This window comes from Phascolarctos cinereus, unplaced genomic scaffold (assembly GCF_003287225.1).
Source record: "Phascolarctos cinereus isolate Bilbo 61053 unplaced genomic scaffold, phaCin_HiC Scaffold_2;HRSCAF=192, whole genome shotgun sequence".
Classification (NCBI taxonomy): domain Eukaryota; kingdom Metazoa; phylum Chordata; class Mammalia; order Diprotodontia; family Phascolarctidae; genus Phascolarctos; species Phascolarctos cinereus.
Genome location: NW_027555625.1, coordinates 268,828,869 through 268,843,142, shown reverse-complemented (window position 1 = coordinate 268,843,142; position 14,274 = coordinate 268,828,869). Strand labels below are relative to the sequence as shown.

The following is a 14,274-nucleotide window of genomic DNA, read 5'->3' as shown; positions in this document are numbered from 1 at the left end:
TGCTGAGGTTCATAAATACTGTCCACGGACTGCCTTCTTGGGTCAAGTGGACAAGCACGAGACTACATGCGCCATGCCCTTCTGCAGGAAATCTATCAGTGCCCCTCTTGTGGCCCTCCTTTGAGTGGGGAGACTCTGCTCTCGGGATGTCTCCTCAGAATGTTTTCAGACTAGCACACACGACCCCCACATGCCTCTGCTCCAAGGTGCCTTTTCTTGCTGCTTAGGGGAAGAGCCACATGGGCACAAGGCTTCTCTTCCCTCAAGGACCAGACCCACCCTGTTGGTGTGCCAGTCTTTCTTCCAAACAGGGGAATACAGCAAACTGGTCTTTCTGCTCACTTTTATAGACCATAGCTCTTCCCCCAAAAGTCTATTCTCCTGAATCCTACCTTATATTTCCTTGTGATTTCTCACCTCTGTCATTTTATGTCTTTCCTGTTTAGGCTCTTCCAAGCTCCACAGGGAAAATGGCAATGAGGTTTTGTGGAAAGGGTGGTAAATCTGGAGTTTTCCCTGGACCTAGGTTTAAACTCTGACCCTATCAGCTTGGAGGTGTGTGACCTTGAGTCAGTCACTTTGCCAGTGCCTCTGGAAAATAAATGATCTCTAATGCCCCTGTGAGCTCTACATCTATGATTCTTCTCTGTTACCTTTCTCGTCTCACTAAGGGATCTTTTCTTAATATATAGTTTTGGACCTACTGACACCTTGTCATGAGTCTTACCAGGGCAAGGTTTTGCCATCCCCATTCGTGGAATATTCTTACAGACCAGTAAGGACAAAGTATCTAGAGTCCCCCCCTCCCCCCCGTACCAATCCCCCAGTGGCTTGAGTTCCACACATATTTTTAATTGAAGAAAATTCTATTCTTCTAATTCTGAGATTTTTAGCAATTTATTTTGTGACTAGTTAAGTCCCACGTATTAGAGTGAAGGTAGAAAGCCTTTGATGGACAATAAGATACAAGGTACAATTTACAGACCTGATCTACTCCAGTCCCCACATCACCAACTACCCATTGCCCAGATGTCCCGTAAGGCTTCTCAAACTCAACACGTCCAAAACAAAACTATCTTTCCTCCAAAATTCTCCCCTCTCCCTAGCTTTGGTTTTTGTTGAGGGTATCACCGTTCTTTCCATTGCCTGAATTCTCCACTTCGGTTGTCCTCCACCCTTCTCCTCTTCCTTTCCTCTCCACCCCTCATACAAGCAAACCCTTACTTGTCTATTCTGCCTCGGCGACATCTTTCAAATCCATGCCCTTCTCTCCTGCACCTGCCTTCACCTTCCTACAAGCCTCTATCACTTTTCACCTGGACTATTCCAATAGCTGCAGAATCCCCAAATCCAGCCTCTTCATTCCCCATAAACTACCAAATCGATTATCATTAAAGTATAGGTCTGATTGCGTCACTCCCCTCCTCAACACCACCCAGAGAGTCCTCATTGCTCCTGAGATAAAATACAAATGCCTCTATTTGGCTTTTCAAGCCTTTTGCAGTTGGGCTCCAGACTTTCTTTCCAGGATTATTAGACCTCACTCTCCTTCACGCACTGAAGCATCCAGCAAAACGGGTTTGTGTCCAGTTTTCCATCCACAATATCTCATCTGTTTCTCTGTCTGCCCAAGTTGTCCCCTATGCCTGCAACGCCCTCTTTCCTCACCCTTTCCTCATAGAATCCCTAGCTCCTTTCAAAGCTCAGCTCAACTGCTGCCTCCTATAGGAAGCCCATTCCGACCCACCCTCCCACCCCCAACGTGCTAGGGCCCCCTACCTAGGAATAATTTCATATCTATTTTGTATTTAATTTTCTATTTACATATTGTTTCTCCCCTCCCCCTCAAAGTGTAAGTTCTTTGAATGTGAGTCTTTAATTTTTATCTGTGTCCCCACTCCTATCCTTTCCCAATGCCTGGAACCTAGTAAGTATTTAATAAATGCTTGTTGAACTGAATTTAATTACCTAGGTAGGATGTGACAGGCTCTGCTCTCCAGGTAGGGGAAACCCTGCCAGCAAAAACAAAGGGCAAAGAAACAGAAAAGTCCTACGGGGTTCCGCAGGGAAGTGAGGAAACTGGTCCTCTTGGAGAATTATGGAGGTCAAGTGGAAAGCTGGAGAGGTAGGGTGAAGGGAGGCAAGGCTGGAGAGGTATTACAGAGAGCACTGAACACTAAGCTAAGGAGTTTGGATTTCGTGCTGAAGCAGCTGGAAGCCATTTTGTGTTCTCCAACAGGGAAATGACATAGTTTCAAAAAGGTTAATCTTTGTAGGAACAGGATAGATTAAGAATAGAGGGGGAGGCCCCCAACGAGGTTGTTGGAAATAATCTAGGTGAAAAGCAAAGATCCCTAAGGGTCTGGGTATCAGGAAGCTTAAATTCCTTGCTATTCACTTAGATTCTTTCTGTAAGGCCAGGACAGCAGACTGACAGCCCCTGATCAGGGTGCAGAGAGGGAATCCACTGAACTCTAGTGGGAATTGGGGATTAGAGAGGGAAGAAGGTACTAAAAGCATACTTCAGGGGCAGCTAGGTGGCACAGTGGATATAGCACTGGCCCTGAAGTCAAGAGGACCTGAGTTCAAATGTGGCCTCAGACCAAACACTTGACACTTACTAGCTGTGTGACCCTGGGCAAGTCACTTAACCCCAACTGCCCCCCCCCAAAGATACTTCAAAGGAAGACTGGGCATGCTTTGATGACCAGACATGCCTAGGTTCCAGTCTTCATTTCATCACTTACTAACTACATGAATATAGGCAAGTCCCTTTGCTTCTCTGAGACCTTTCCTCATCTGTAACTCAGAGGTCTCATGTATGCACTACTTCATGGAGTTGTGAGAACCTGTTTTGTAAACCATAAATTACCACATAAATGTGAGCTATTGTTTATTACAGTTAGTTATCAATAGCAGTAAGAATAACTATAGAGAAAATTTATGGTAGGACTCCAAAGAGAATCAGATAGGATGAGGGTGGGGGGCACACACATTGTCCAATGAAATGGAAGAACTGATTTAAATATTGTTTCTGTTGCAGTGGTGGAGGTATTGTGACATAATGATGGATAGCCAGTCATTGTGGACAGTGGGTTTTGAAGTCAGGAAGACTTCTGTTCAAGCTCTTCCTCCTAACTGGCTCTTTGACCATGGGCAAGTGAGTCGCTTAACCATTTAGTGACCCAGCAACTCTCTAATACTGCAAATTACAGATTAGTTTGATCTGTATTGGAGGGAGCTTTCACACCAGGAGGTACATCTCACATACAAGCACACAGGTGGGAAAAACACAGGTCTAGATTTCATTCATTGTTGTTAATATCAATAATTCCCCGCCTAGGTCGAAGCCAGAAGAGGTCTTCATCCTGAAGGATGTGACAGAGATGGGGAAGTCTGAAAGGACAGTCCATTTGGAAGGAAAGTGAGGAGGTCAGTTTTAGACATGGTGAGTTTGCAAAGTTAACGCCCTGGTCTTGGGGAAACTGAGGCGACGGAAAGAGTCCTTCTCTCTCCTCTCCATCCACCCCAGAAAAGCGAGAGGGCGGGCTGGGCACTCAGGTCCCCGGGGTCCAAGAGCCCCCCACGGCTCTGCCCACCTGCACCCAAGAGGCCTCCCAGGCCGATCCCTCCCACCGTCCCTCCTTCCGCTCCTCCGATCTCGCAGCTCCCCCTGGCGGCGGTCGGTTGCCATGTCAACCAAGGGAACCCGGGGGGCCGGCGTGGGGAAGGCGGCCCCCGGCCCCCGGCTCGGCCCCCGCTCACTCCGCGCCTCCTCCGTGAGCCTCTCGGCCGTTCTCCCGACTCGGAGCCCGAGGGGTGGGGGAAGCGGGCAGGAAAGGGCTCGGGTTGCTCGCTGTCCCCACGACGGCTAAGACCTGGGGGCGCCCCTGGTGCCCTGCCTGGGGTACAGAAAGGGAAACTGAGGCACGGCTGGGCGGCAGACGGGACGCGCTGGGCGACTCCCCGTCGGCGAACCGAGGGCTCGATTCCAGGCTCCCAGGCGTCCGGGCTCCTGGGCCCAGACGTCGCTCTTCGCTTTCCTCTCTTCGGCACTTACGGGGGGGCGAGAGGAGGTGGGGAGGTGGGGACGGGACCCCCGGGGGGAGGGGCCGCGGCTGGTGACGCACCGTGACACCCCCACCCCCCACAGCGGGCGGGTCCGGGTCCGGGGCGGAGTCGCGGCAGGTGCGCCCGCGGAGTAGGCGGGCGAGGCCGGGCGGCGTCTCCCCACCCCCCTTTATAACGCGCCCCCAGCCCCTCCCCTCCAGGCTCCCCCCATCGCCCCCAACCCCTCTCAGTGTCCTCTCCTCCTACTGTCTCAGTCTCTTCTTCCCTTCCTGCCCCAGCCCGGGCCTGGGAGAGGAGGAGGAGAGGAGCTAGCGTCCCCGGGCCCGGCTCTGGCTCCGGTTCCCGGGGGCGGCTCCCCCCGCCCTCCTCTCCCCGCCCCCAGCCCGGCGGCGGCGGCGTCGGAGAAATCGGAGTCGAGAAGGAGGAGGGAGGAGGAGGAGGAGACTGCGGCTCGCCCGGGATCCGCTCCGGAGCAGCTCCACGGGCTAGCTGCCGGGCCAATGCAACGGGACGGGCCGCCCCGCGCCCCCGCCCCCATCCCGGGGCCCCGCCTTCCCGGCCCCGGAGGTGTTGGTAGTGTTGGCGGCGGCGGTGGCGGTGCTGGCGGCGGTGGCGGCTCTACAGCCCCAGCAGCCCCCGTCCTCCCGGGAACTACAAGTCCCAGGGGTCCCGGCGGTGGCCGCAGGGCGGAAGAGGCGGGGCCGGCACCTCGGGGCCGGAAGTGGCCTGGGAGGCGGAAGTGGCGGGGCCGAGGAGGGGGCTGGAGCGTGGGGGGCGCGGCGGCGGCGGCAGCGGTAGCGGCGGCGGCGGCGGCGGCGGCGGCGGCTGCAGCAGGACCTGGGCCAGGGGCAGCGGGGGCCGCCAGTGGGGCGGCGGGAGGCACGGGCGAGGCCGCCATGGCCAAGCAGTATGACACGGTGGAATGCCCCTTCTGCGATGAAGTGTCCAAGTACGAGAAGCTGGCCAAGATCGGCCAGGGCACCTTCGGGTGAGCGCCGGGACGGGCTGGGGAGGGGAGGGTGCGTGGGGGTGGGACTGGGCCTCCTGGGGCCCCGGGCTGAAAGGCACCTCCAGGCGCCGGCCGGGGCGGGGGCCCGGGGCAGCCCGCGGGACGCTGGGGCGGGGTAGGGGCGAGGCCTGGGCGGAGCCGCGGGGCCGAGGCCCGGAGGCGGAGGGGGGACCGCCCCCTGGGAAGGGGGCCGGATCTGTAAAGTTAACAACCTGACTCTAGAGCCTAGGGCTGGAGGCTGAGCCCTTCTACCCCGGACCTCGAGGCTGAGGGGGGCTGTTGGGCAGGGTCTTGGGCCCTGAGGCTGTCCGACAAAGGTAGGCTGGAGGACTTGAGGTCCGGCCCCGGGGTGCGTCTGCACGGGACACTGAAGGTCAGGGCAGCTTGGCGAGAAACGCTTTGGAGGGAAAGGAGTTCAGGTTATGGAGAGAAAAGGGAGGCGGGGTAGAGGAAACCCTTCAGAGGGTGAAGGGGCTTCAGCTTGGGGGAGAACTGAACAAAGGAGGCGCAGGAAGGGGTGGAAAGTAAGGGAGAGTTTTAAGATAGGAGTTGGAGGAAGATCTGAAGGGGAGTCTCTTTACAGACAGGTTTTTGGTTTTGTTTGTATTTTTCAGTTGAACTAAGGGTATGGTTTGGTGGCAAGAGCAAGGGTCTGAGATTCAGGCCACTAATTCATAATGTGATCTTGGCCACACACACTGCCCCCCCCACCCCCACTTCAGTTTCCTCATCTATATAGTGAACTGTTTTTAGAGTAAGCTTCTTTCAGTTCTAATAATTGATGTAAGAACTTGGTATAAAGAGTCATTGCCATGTTTGATAAGTTCTGGGAGGAGGGTGAGGATGCTGGGCAGAGAAGGAGCCTGGATAAACAAATGTGCCATCCCTTGGCTTGCAGTGAAGTCTTCAAGGCCAAACACCGACAGACTGGCAAGAAGGTGGCCCTGAAGAAAGTGCTGATGGAAAATGAAAAGGAGGGGGTAAGTGCATGGAATCTGGGTCCTAAACTGGAAAGGGAATATGAAACCCTGGCCGCATTGTCCTCTCAATTTGTTCAGCCGGTTGTCTGTGATTAATATCTATGGAAAACCTTTAGTCAGCCAGGAGTGCTGCTAAATATTGACTTCTTATTTTTTGAGCCAGTAGAACTGAGGTCACGTAGGCTCACTTCATAGTGGCTTCTCACTGTGTACCTTGATTGTTCACACCAGTTCCTCTAAGTCCTGATTAATACCTCAGAGTTCACTTGATTCCATTAAACATCTAGTTAACTTTTTCTAGTCCTCACAACCTGTGAACTTGCTATACTAAAGTCCACCTATCAGTGCAGTATGTTCGTACACTACTGTATTATTCCCCTTGCAGTTGACACTCCCCACCTCCCACCCCTTAAAAAGCTTTGGAGTGGGTGTGGTAGGCAGAGCAAGAATTCTGATGCCTTAATTATATTGACAAATGAATATTAGCTCCTCTAGAAAAAATTTTATTCCCACTCTATTCATCTGTTAGCGTTTATATAAAAAGCTTTCAAAGAGCTCCATTTCAGTGAATTTGGCTAGCAAGAAACTAGGTTATCACTTCCTAAAAGGAGTAATTCAGAACTTTTATCAGCAAGGATTCAAACATGACATGGTTTCCCTTGTATAAGTTCACAAATAGAAGGGTGAGCACCTGTGTTTGTGTAGTCTCTCTGCGGAAGGAAATTATTGTCAAGAAACCTTTATCCATCTGTTTAATCACAAAGAAATGATTTGAGCCCTCTTAATAGACAAGGTGGAAGGATGAAGCAGTGAACTACTATCTTGTCTTAACTAAACTTTCTATTTTGGCCAACATCTAGCACAGGGCTCTTAACAATGGGTGGACTGTTAATGAATATTTGTTAAATTTGACACCAGGAAAAAGTTTGAATTCATCAGCATTGAAATGGTTTGAGTTGAGATATTTGGTTTCATTTGCTAAATAGTGTTCAGAGTCAAAGAGCAAAAGCCTGGTAAGTGCTTTGTTATGTTGGCTGGCACTTTGAGGCCAAATTAGAACATTTTTGAATCCTGTAATTTCCCAGATTTCATTTTTCAACTTTAGTCCAGATGTGTGTCTGATTTTCAGCTTCTGGAAACACAGATCTAGAGTCTTAACATTTATTTGCTGGGAACAGTCTTAGAAGTATCAGCTCCCTCATTTTAGAAATGAAGAAACTGAGACCAAAAGAAGTATTGACTTACTCAAGGTCACACTGAGATGGTACTAGAGCTCAACTGTCAGATGACTTCTAAAGACCTTTCCCCCAAATCAGATTCACCCTAGGTTTCTAATATTTGTGTAGAGATGGAGGAGCTTTCCGGAAACTAGACCTCTAGTTTAGTCAGATGGTAGAGTAGAAAATCTTGGTTTTTTTTTTCCTTTCCCCTTTAATTCATTTGGAAAGTCAGCCTCCCACTTACATAGGAGGTGGTACTGGCAAGCTGAGCCTTGAAGTATTGAAGGAATCTTGCAATTGCAAGCAGTATATGTAAGGAGAGATAACTTTCTACCAAGTGAAGATGGGTAGGTGGGAAATGGAATGTTATGTAGATGGAAAAATAAGCCAGTTTTCCTGGAAGAGGAATAATGTGAAATTAGTCTCAAAATACAGGTTTGAGCCAGGTTGTGAAGAGGTTTCAGTGCCAAATAGAAGAACTTGTATTTTATCCTTGAGACAATAGAGCCACTAAAGCTTTTTGAGTCAGGAGATAGTGCTGTTAGATGTCTTATAGACATAAATCGGTTTGGGAGCTGTATGGAGGATAGATTGAAATCCAGCTGCACTGAGTCATGTTACCTTGGTCCCTCATTTTTGCCTCTCTCTTCTGACCAGTTTCCCATCACAGCCTTAAGGGAAATCAAGATTCTCCAGCTTCTCAAACATGAGAATGTGGTCAACCTAATTGAGATCTGTAGGACCAAAGGTAACTTGTGTTTCTATCTTTGTAGTTTAAAGTTTGTTCCTCCCTCTGTGTCTGTCGCCATTTCTGGAAACTAAATCATAAAATCCTGATGATATTCTGTTCCTCAATACTAGTCTGGATTTTTCTTCTTTGGGTGCTGACTTTTTCCCTCTCCCAAATGTTATTTCTCTTGATTTTTATTCATTTGTTTATTTTTATTTCTCTTGCACCAGAGATGTCCATGATGGCAAATTCTTATTGGACATATACCTGGTGCCCCCCCAGACAAGCATGGTTAACCCTGTGGGTATTCCTGCAGGGGTCAGTAGGGATTTACTGATAGTTCACCTTAGGACTGGTTGTGGGGAAGAAGGTTCTGGGTTTTGACCATTCTCTCTCATCTCATCTTAGCCTCTCCCTACAACCGCTGTAAAGGTAGCATCTACCTGGTGTTTGATTTCTGTGAACACGACCTTGCTGGGCTGCTGAGCAATGCCCATGTCAAGTTTACTCTGTCGGAGATCAAGAAGGTGATGCAAATGCTGCTTAATGGTCTCTACTACATCCATCGGAACAAGGTGAGCCAAACAGCCTTAAAAAATGCCAGGAAGAATTTGGGAGGAGGTGGGGCATGTCGTAACAAGAAATGCTTAAACAAAAGATGGGGGTAGGAATACCTATGGTGTGATGGGGAGATAAGGTTGTAGTGGTTTAGTAGAACCAGATTGTTGTGGAGATACTTAAATGTTAGATTGAGGAGGTTGACTTTTATTCTAGAGACAACAGATGTTTAATGTCAAGGAGGGTGTCACATGCAGGGTTTAGGAAGAGCATTCTGTCAGTGTGTGCAAGATGATTTGGAGCAGGAGAGACCAGTTGAGCGTCTGATGCAGTAGTCCAGCCACAAAATGTTGAAGGGCTTATTGGGGTGGTGGAAGGGGCCAATTTGTGAGGGCCTTTTAAATGCAAGGGTGGACTGAGAGGGATACAGGGTTTGCCCCTGGGGTGCTTATAGCCCACTTAGAGAAACAAGACAGATGTGTTCCAAGCCCTGGGAATATAAAACCAAAAGTCAAACAGTCCTGCCTTCAGAGAGCCTCCATTCTATCCAGGGATATAGCAGCATATCCATCTCTAACAGGAGTCCTTTAACCTGAGGTCTGTGTTGGTTTCCTTTGTAACCTGGTATATTTTATTTTATACATTTAAAAATACTCTGAGAAGGGATCTGTAGGTTTTATCAGATTGTCAGAGGTCTGCAACACAAGAAAGGTCGTCCCCTTTTCTCAGTATATGCTAAATGAATGCAGAGGTTTGGTGGGGAAGACACTAGCAGCTAAGGGAATGAGGAAAGATTTCATGTAGAAGGAGACATTGAAAGAGGTAGAAGTGAGGAGGGAGAGCTTTTCAGACACAAGGTACAGTCAGTGCAGAGGAAACACCATGAAAGAGAGTGTCGTGTGTGAGGAGCAGTTAAGATGGTGTTAAGGGAAATAGTGTATAAGAATGCCAGAAGGGTAGAAGGGGGCCAGGTTTTGGAGAGCTTGAGGTGCCAGCCTGAAGTGTTTATATTTGATCCTGGAGGTAGTAGGGAGACACGAGTATAGGGTAGTGGGATTACCTGGTCATACTTGTCATTTAAGAAAATCACTTTGGCAGCTATGTGGAAGATGTATTGGAGAGGGGAAGAGACTTGAAGCAGGGACACTGATTAGGAGGCTCTTGTAATAGTCCAGAAGAATGGTGATAAGGGCAAAGGGGAAAGCAGAGACTGCCTTAGATTGTAGTGAAAGTCCAAAGGAGTGATAGCTGGTAAGTGCTTTAGGAGTTCAAAGGAAGGAGAGTTCTTCACAGTGGACTGGGGTAATTGGGGAAGGCCTAGTGGGGAAGAGGTTGGATTTGACCTGGGTCTTGAAGAATAGTTAGGATTTGTATAGGAGAAATGCTTTCTAAGTGAGTGATGACTATATAAACAAATAGCCTATAAGTTCCTGCTGTTTCTAGTTTCAAAAAGTCCATTGGTTTAACCCAGAGATCTCACTACTATCCCTTTCCATTAAAATGTCCATTTTTCACAAGGTCAGATATTCTTCTGGGAATATGATTTTTAGGAGGTGAGGAGGAGAATGGAATTCAAATGATAGCTAGGAACATGGAGAAGAACAAATGTGTGTGCCTAGACTGGGGAAATGCTGCCCCAGCTGGCAGCATATGGATCAGAGGCTTCCAAGGCCTCGGTTTTGTACTTTGATTTCTTGTGTGAGTCCATGTCCACTGGACGAAAACCAAAGGGCACATTTAGGCACTAATGTGTGTGTGTGTGTGTCTCTGGGTCTGTGTCTGTGTTCTAACAGATTTTGCATCGAGACATGAAAGCTGCTAATGTGCTCATCACTCGGGATGGGGTCCTGAAGTTGGCTGACTTTGGTTTGGCCCGGGCTTTCAGTCTGGCCAAGAACAGCCAGCCAAACCGCTACACTAACAGAGTGGTGACCCTCTGGTACCGGCCCCCAGAGCTGCTGCTTGGTATGGCCCCATCGGATGTAGATGTATGGGGACATCAGGTGCTGGGGTTTGGGGGTGGGGTGGTGAGGTGAGTTGGTGATTATGTGGAGCAGATGGTGTGGCATTTTTAGTATTTGAGAGCATCTTTTCCCGTAGCCCCAGAAGCTATGGTATAATGGGAAGAGAGCTGAGAATCAAAAGACTGATCTGGAGCAAGTCACTTGTCTAGGTTTCCTCCTCTGTAAAATGAGGTCACATAACCAACTGTGGTGGTTTAAAGTTTACATAGTGCTTTATATGTATTATCTCATTTGATCCTCACCACCTCTGTGAGGTGGTAGGTGGTTTATTATTCCTATTTTACAGTTGAGGAAACTGAAACTGAGGGATTAAGTGATTTACCCAGGGTCCTACTGCTAGTAACTGTCTATGGCAGGATTTAAATCTACTGTGCTGTGCCACCTAGTTGCCTCAGGAGAGTGGAGCAAGGCTAGTTGCATTGAAAAGACAGACTGGGAAAGTGACCCAGTCCATCTGTCTTTCTCTTTTCCCAGGAGGTCTGTGTGAGAGCTAAGGGGTTCCCGATGGAATAAGTTCTGTAACTATAATTGTCTCTTTTGCTCTTGTTCACAGGAGAGCGTGACTATGGCCCCCCAATAGACCTTTGGGGTGGAGGCTGCATCATGGCAGAGATGTGGACCCGTAGCCCTATTATGCAGGGCAACACAGAGCAGCACCAGCTGACCCTCATCAGTCAGCTCTGTGGCTCCATTACCCCAGAGGTAAGTTTCTCTCTCACTAATCCTCAGTAAGACCCAGGGTCTTACCTTCTGTAATATGACAACTGCTAACTTCTTGCTGAGTACCAGAGCATCGGTCACCTAAAAATGCAGATGTTACAGCTGTGTTCCCATCTGCAGCCCTTGGGACACCTATGTCTCAGTAGCTTTTGTGGGCAAAAATGGATATGGATGAAACCTACCACCATCTCACCCCCTGCTTCCGAAGTTTTGGGATCCACTAGTAGATGAAGCCCACTTAATTAGAACATAAATTAGAAGTAAAAAGAAGTCTGCCAAAAACTTTTTTTGCCAGTCTTCTAAATTTGCACCATGCTTGCTGTTGTCAGTGGTAGCTAAAAACAAGCACATTTAACTATTATATTAAGGACCTGATTACATGGTTCTGTGCAGGGTACTAGATGTGGAGAATTAGAGAGACCTGCCTTTTTAGAACATGTCCCAAAGCATTAGGACGGGAGTGGCCATGAGGAGCCCGGTAAGAAGAAAGGGATCTGGCAAGTGGCAGAAAAACTCCCCTGGAGCTCACAGTTTGCTTGCCGTCTGTGCTGTGTGGGCCAGCCTCAGGCCCATAGCTCGTTTAGTACTGGGAGAACAGACTTTCTCCTTATTCAGGCAGGGACAAAGATAACAAATTGGCTTCATAGTTTAGTTGGAGACAGTTGCATTAAAATTCTAGGTTTTGGCCCATTTATCCTGTTGGCCAGGGCTAAGTCAACTGGATTGACACATAAAAGCCCCCTTCCCCAAGCTGACCATGTAAGGGCTCTTCTCTCGCTTTGTAGGTGTGGCCTAATGTGGATAAATATGAGCTGTATGAGAAACTGGACCTGCCTAAAGGACAGAAACGGAAGGTAAAAGAGCGGCTCAAAGCCTACGTCAAGGACCCTTATGCACTGGACCTGATTGACAAGTTGCTGGTACTGGACCCCACCCAGCGTATTGACAGTGACGATGCTCTCAACCATGACTTCTTCTGGTCAGACCCCATGCCCTCAGACCTCAAGAATATGCTTTCCACTCACAGCACTTCCATGTTTGAGTACCTGGCCCCACCCCGACGGAGAGGTGGTGGGCACATGCCCCAACAGCCAGCCAATCAGAGCCGCAACCCAGCAGCCACTAATCAGACAGAGTTTGACCGAGTATTCTAACGTGACACAGAAGATTGGTCCTTTTTTAGTTTTTGGGTTTTTTTATATATATGTATATATACATGTGACTATTATGTTGCTGAGATTATGGGGCATTTTTAATCATTTCCCATTGCACATATATATTTTTTTAAACTTTTGCTGTAGGCATCAGGGATCCTAGCTAGCATTTAGCCTGGACTAGAATGGCAAGCTAGCTAGTAGGGATGGAGCTTGACTGATACATTGCAACATTTGCCTACTCCATCCCCAGGACCCACATTTCTTGGTGCTGTCTTCCCCTCTGAAGAGATTTCCTTTTCTGAGGGGAGTAGGCACAGAGCATCCCCAGGCCTTCCTCTTTCTGGGTCGGCCTAGAAATCCTGTAGGCTTCTCTTCCTTCCTCTGTTAGCCAGAAGGTTAGATAATTTTGGATAGCCTTGGGGCCTCTGGTATTAGAAAAATCCCTGGCAGCTTCTCTGAGTCTTGCCAGTGGAGAGTGTTCCTGTTGATTGATGGGAAGATCAGAAGAGCAGCCCTCTTTGAGTCCCATGGTCTTCCCGACACCCTGCACTGAGTATTCTGGGAGATACGCTTCCATGGAGTGAACCCCTGGGGATCCAAAGGGATCAGGTGGGTCTGGTACCTCCTTGATCCCACTGCAGCTTGGAGGGCAGAAGAGCAACTTTGGTTTTCTTTTCAGAAGAATTGTATCATGTTAACCTCCATTTGATTTTTGCTTGGCAACACTGGTTATAATTAAAAGTTGCTTTTCTTAGCTGGCTGACTGTTGTGTATTTCTGTGGTACAGTCGTAGGTTTCACACTCTCCTACCTTGTATTAGGCTTGCAGGCCCTATTTGTGACATCAAGGGCAGCATGTTGAGGTAGTAGAAATAGCTCCACATTAACTCTTACCTGTATGCCCTGGACAGCTCACTTCACATCTCTGCCTTGGTTTCCTCATCTATAAAGTGTTTAATACTTCGCAGCTCACCCTAACAAAAATGGACTTGACTACATTGGAGGAAAGATCAAAGTAGAGGTGGCAGCCTTGCTTCAGGGAGATGATCGATCTGATAAAACAGATCATGAGAAGAAAGCAGAGCTGCTCTTCCCATCTGATTTTGCTTCTGTATGGTTTGCCAAAGAGAGTGATCTTTGTAAAGCTTATCCTTTACAACAGTTACTAATGACTACAACTACACTACTACAGTTATAACAATTACAACAATTACTAATCGAGGATCGATAACTAATAAGAGATAGCAAAAGAAGACTTGTTTGCCTTTGAATCACGTCAGTTGACTCTAGTGAACTACGTTGTACTTGCTGTAAGATCTGGAAAATGGAATGACTGAGGTGTTGTCATTGATCTTTGAAGGGCAGAGATGCTGTAGATTAGAGAAGGGCATATATGGTGCTAATTTTCAAAAACTAGGAAGAGACTAGGATCAGCAAAGTGTAGATAGGCCAGTGAACTGGCCTGTCTTCTATTATTGAAACTTCTAAAATATGATTAAAGATTTAGGAAAGGAGGCAAAGACCACAATAGCTAGGACAATTTTAAGAAGCAGGTCATGGCAAACTTTTCCTTTTGGCAGGGGTGGAGAAGGGAGTGGGCAAGATTACAGGATTTAGGTGGATCAGAGTAAAGCGGTTTGAGTAACACAAATGTCCTAGCAAAGCTTTTGCCAGTCTCTTGTGGTATCACAGAAAAAATGGAGAGGTGGACTAGAAAATGGTTCAGAGGTGACTGAGTGGCTGGACAAAAAAGTAGGCCTTTGTGGTTGATACCGTCTTGGAGGAAACTCGATGGAGTATCCTAGG

The 14,274-nt window shown here is 48.3% G+C and overlaps 1 protein-coding gene across 1 annotated transcript; it reads left to right on the top strand.

The window, feature by feature from the left end:
- The first annotated feature begins 4,329 nt into the window (after positions 1 to 4,329).
- On the top strand, positions 4,330 to 13,223 carry CDK9 (cyclin dependent kinase 9). Its single transcript, XM_020965683.2, has 7 exons — positions 4,330 to 5,059; positions 5,979 to 6,060; positions 7,938 to 8,028; positions 8,419 to 8,585; positions 10,362 to 10,533; positions 11,146 to 11,294; positions 12,098 to 13,223. Exons 1-7 carry the CDS (start codon positions 4,572 to 4,574, stop codon positions 12,464 to 12,466), a joined length of 1,518 nt encoding a protein of 505 aa, XP_020821342.1. The 5' UTR covers positions 4,330 to 4,571; the 3' UTR covers positions 12,467 to 13,223.
- Positions 13,224 to 14,274: the final 1,051 nt, after the last annotated feature.

Coding starts and splice junctions, on each gene's coding strand:
- CDK9 (XM_020965683.2), top strand. CDS start 4,572: ATGCAACGGGACGGGCCGCCCCGCGCCCCCGCCCCCATCCCGGGGCCC. Junction 8,029..8,418: donor TGAGATCTGTAGGACCAAAG/GTAACTTGTGTT, acceptor ATCTCATCTTAG/CCTCTCCCTACAACCGCTGT. Junction 10,534..11,145: donor GCCCCCAGAGCTGCTGCTTG/GTATGGCCCCAT, acceptor TCTTGTTCACAG/GAGAGCGTGACTATGGCCCC.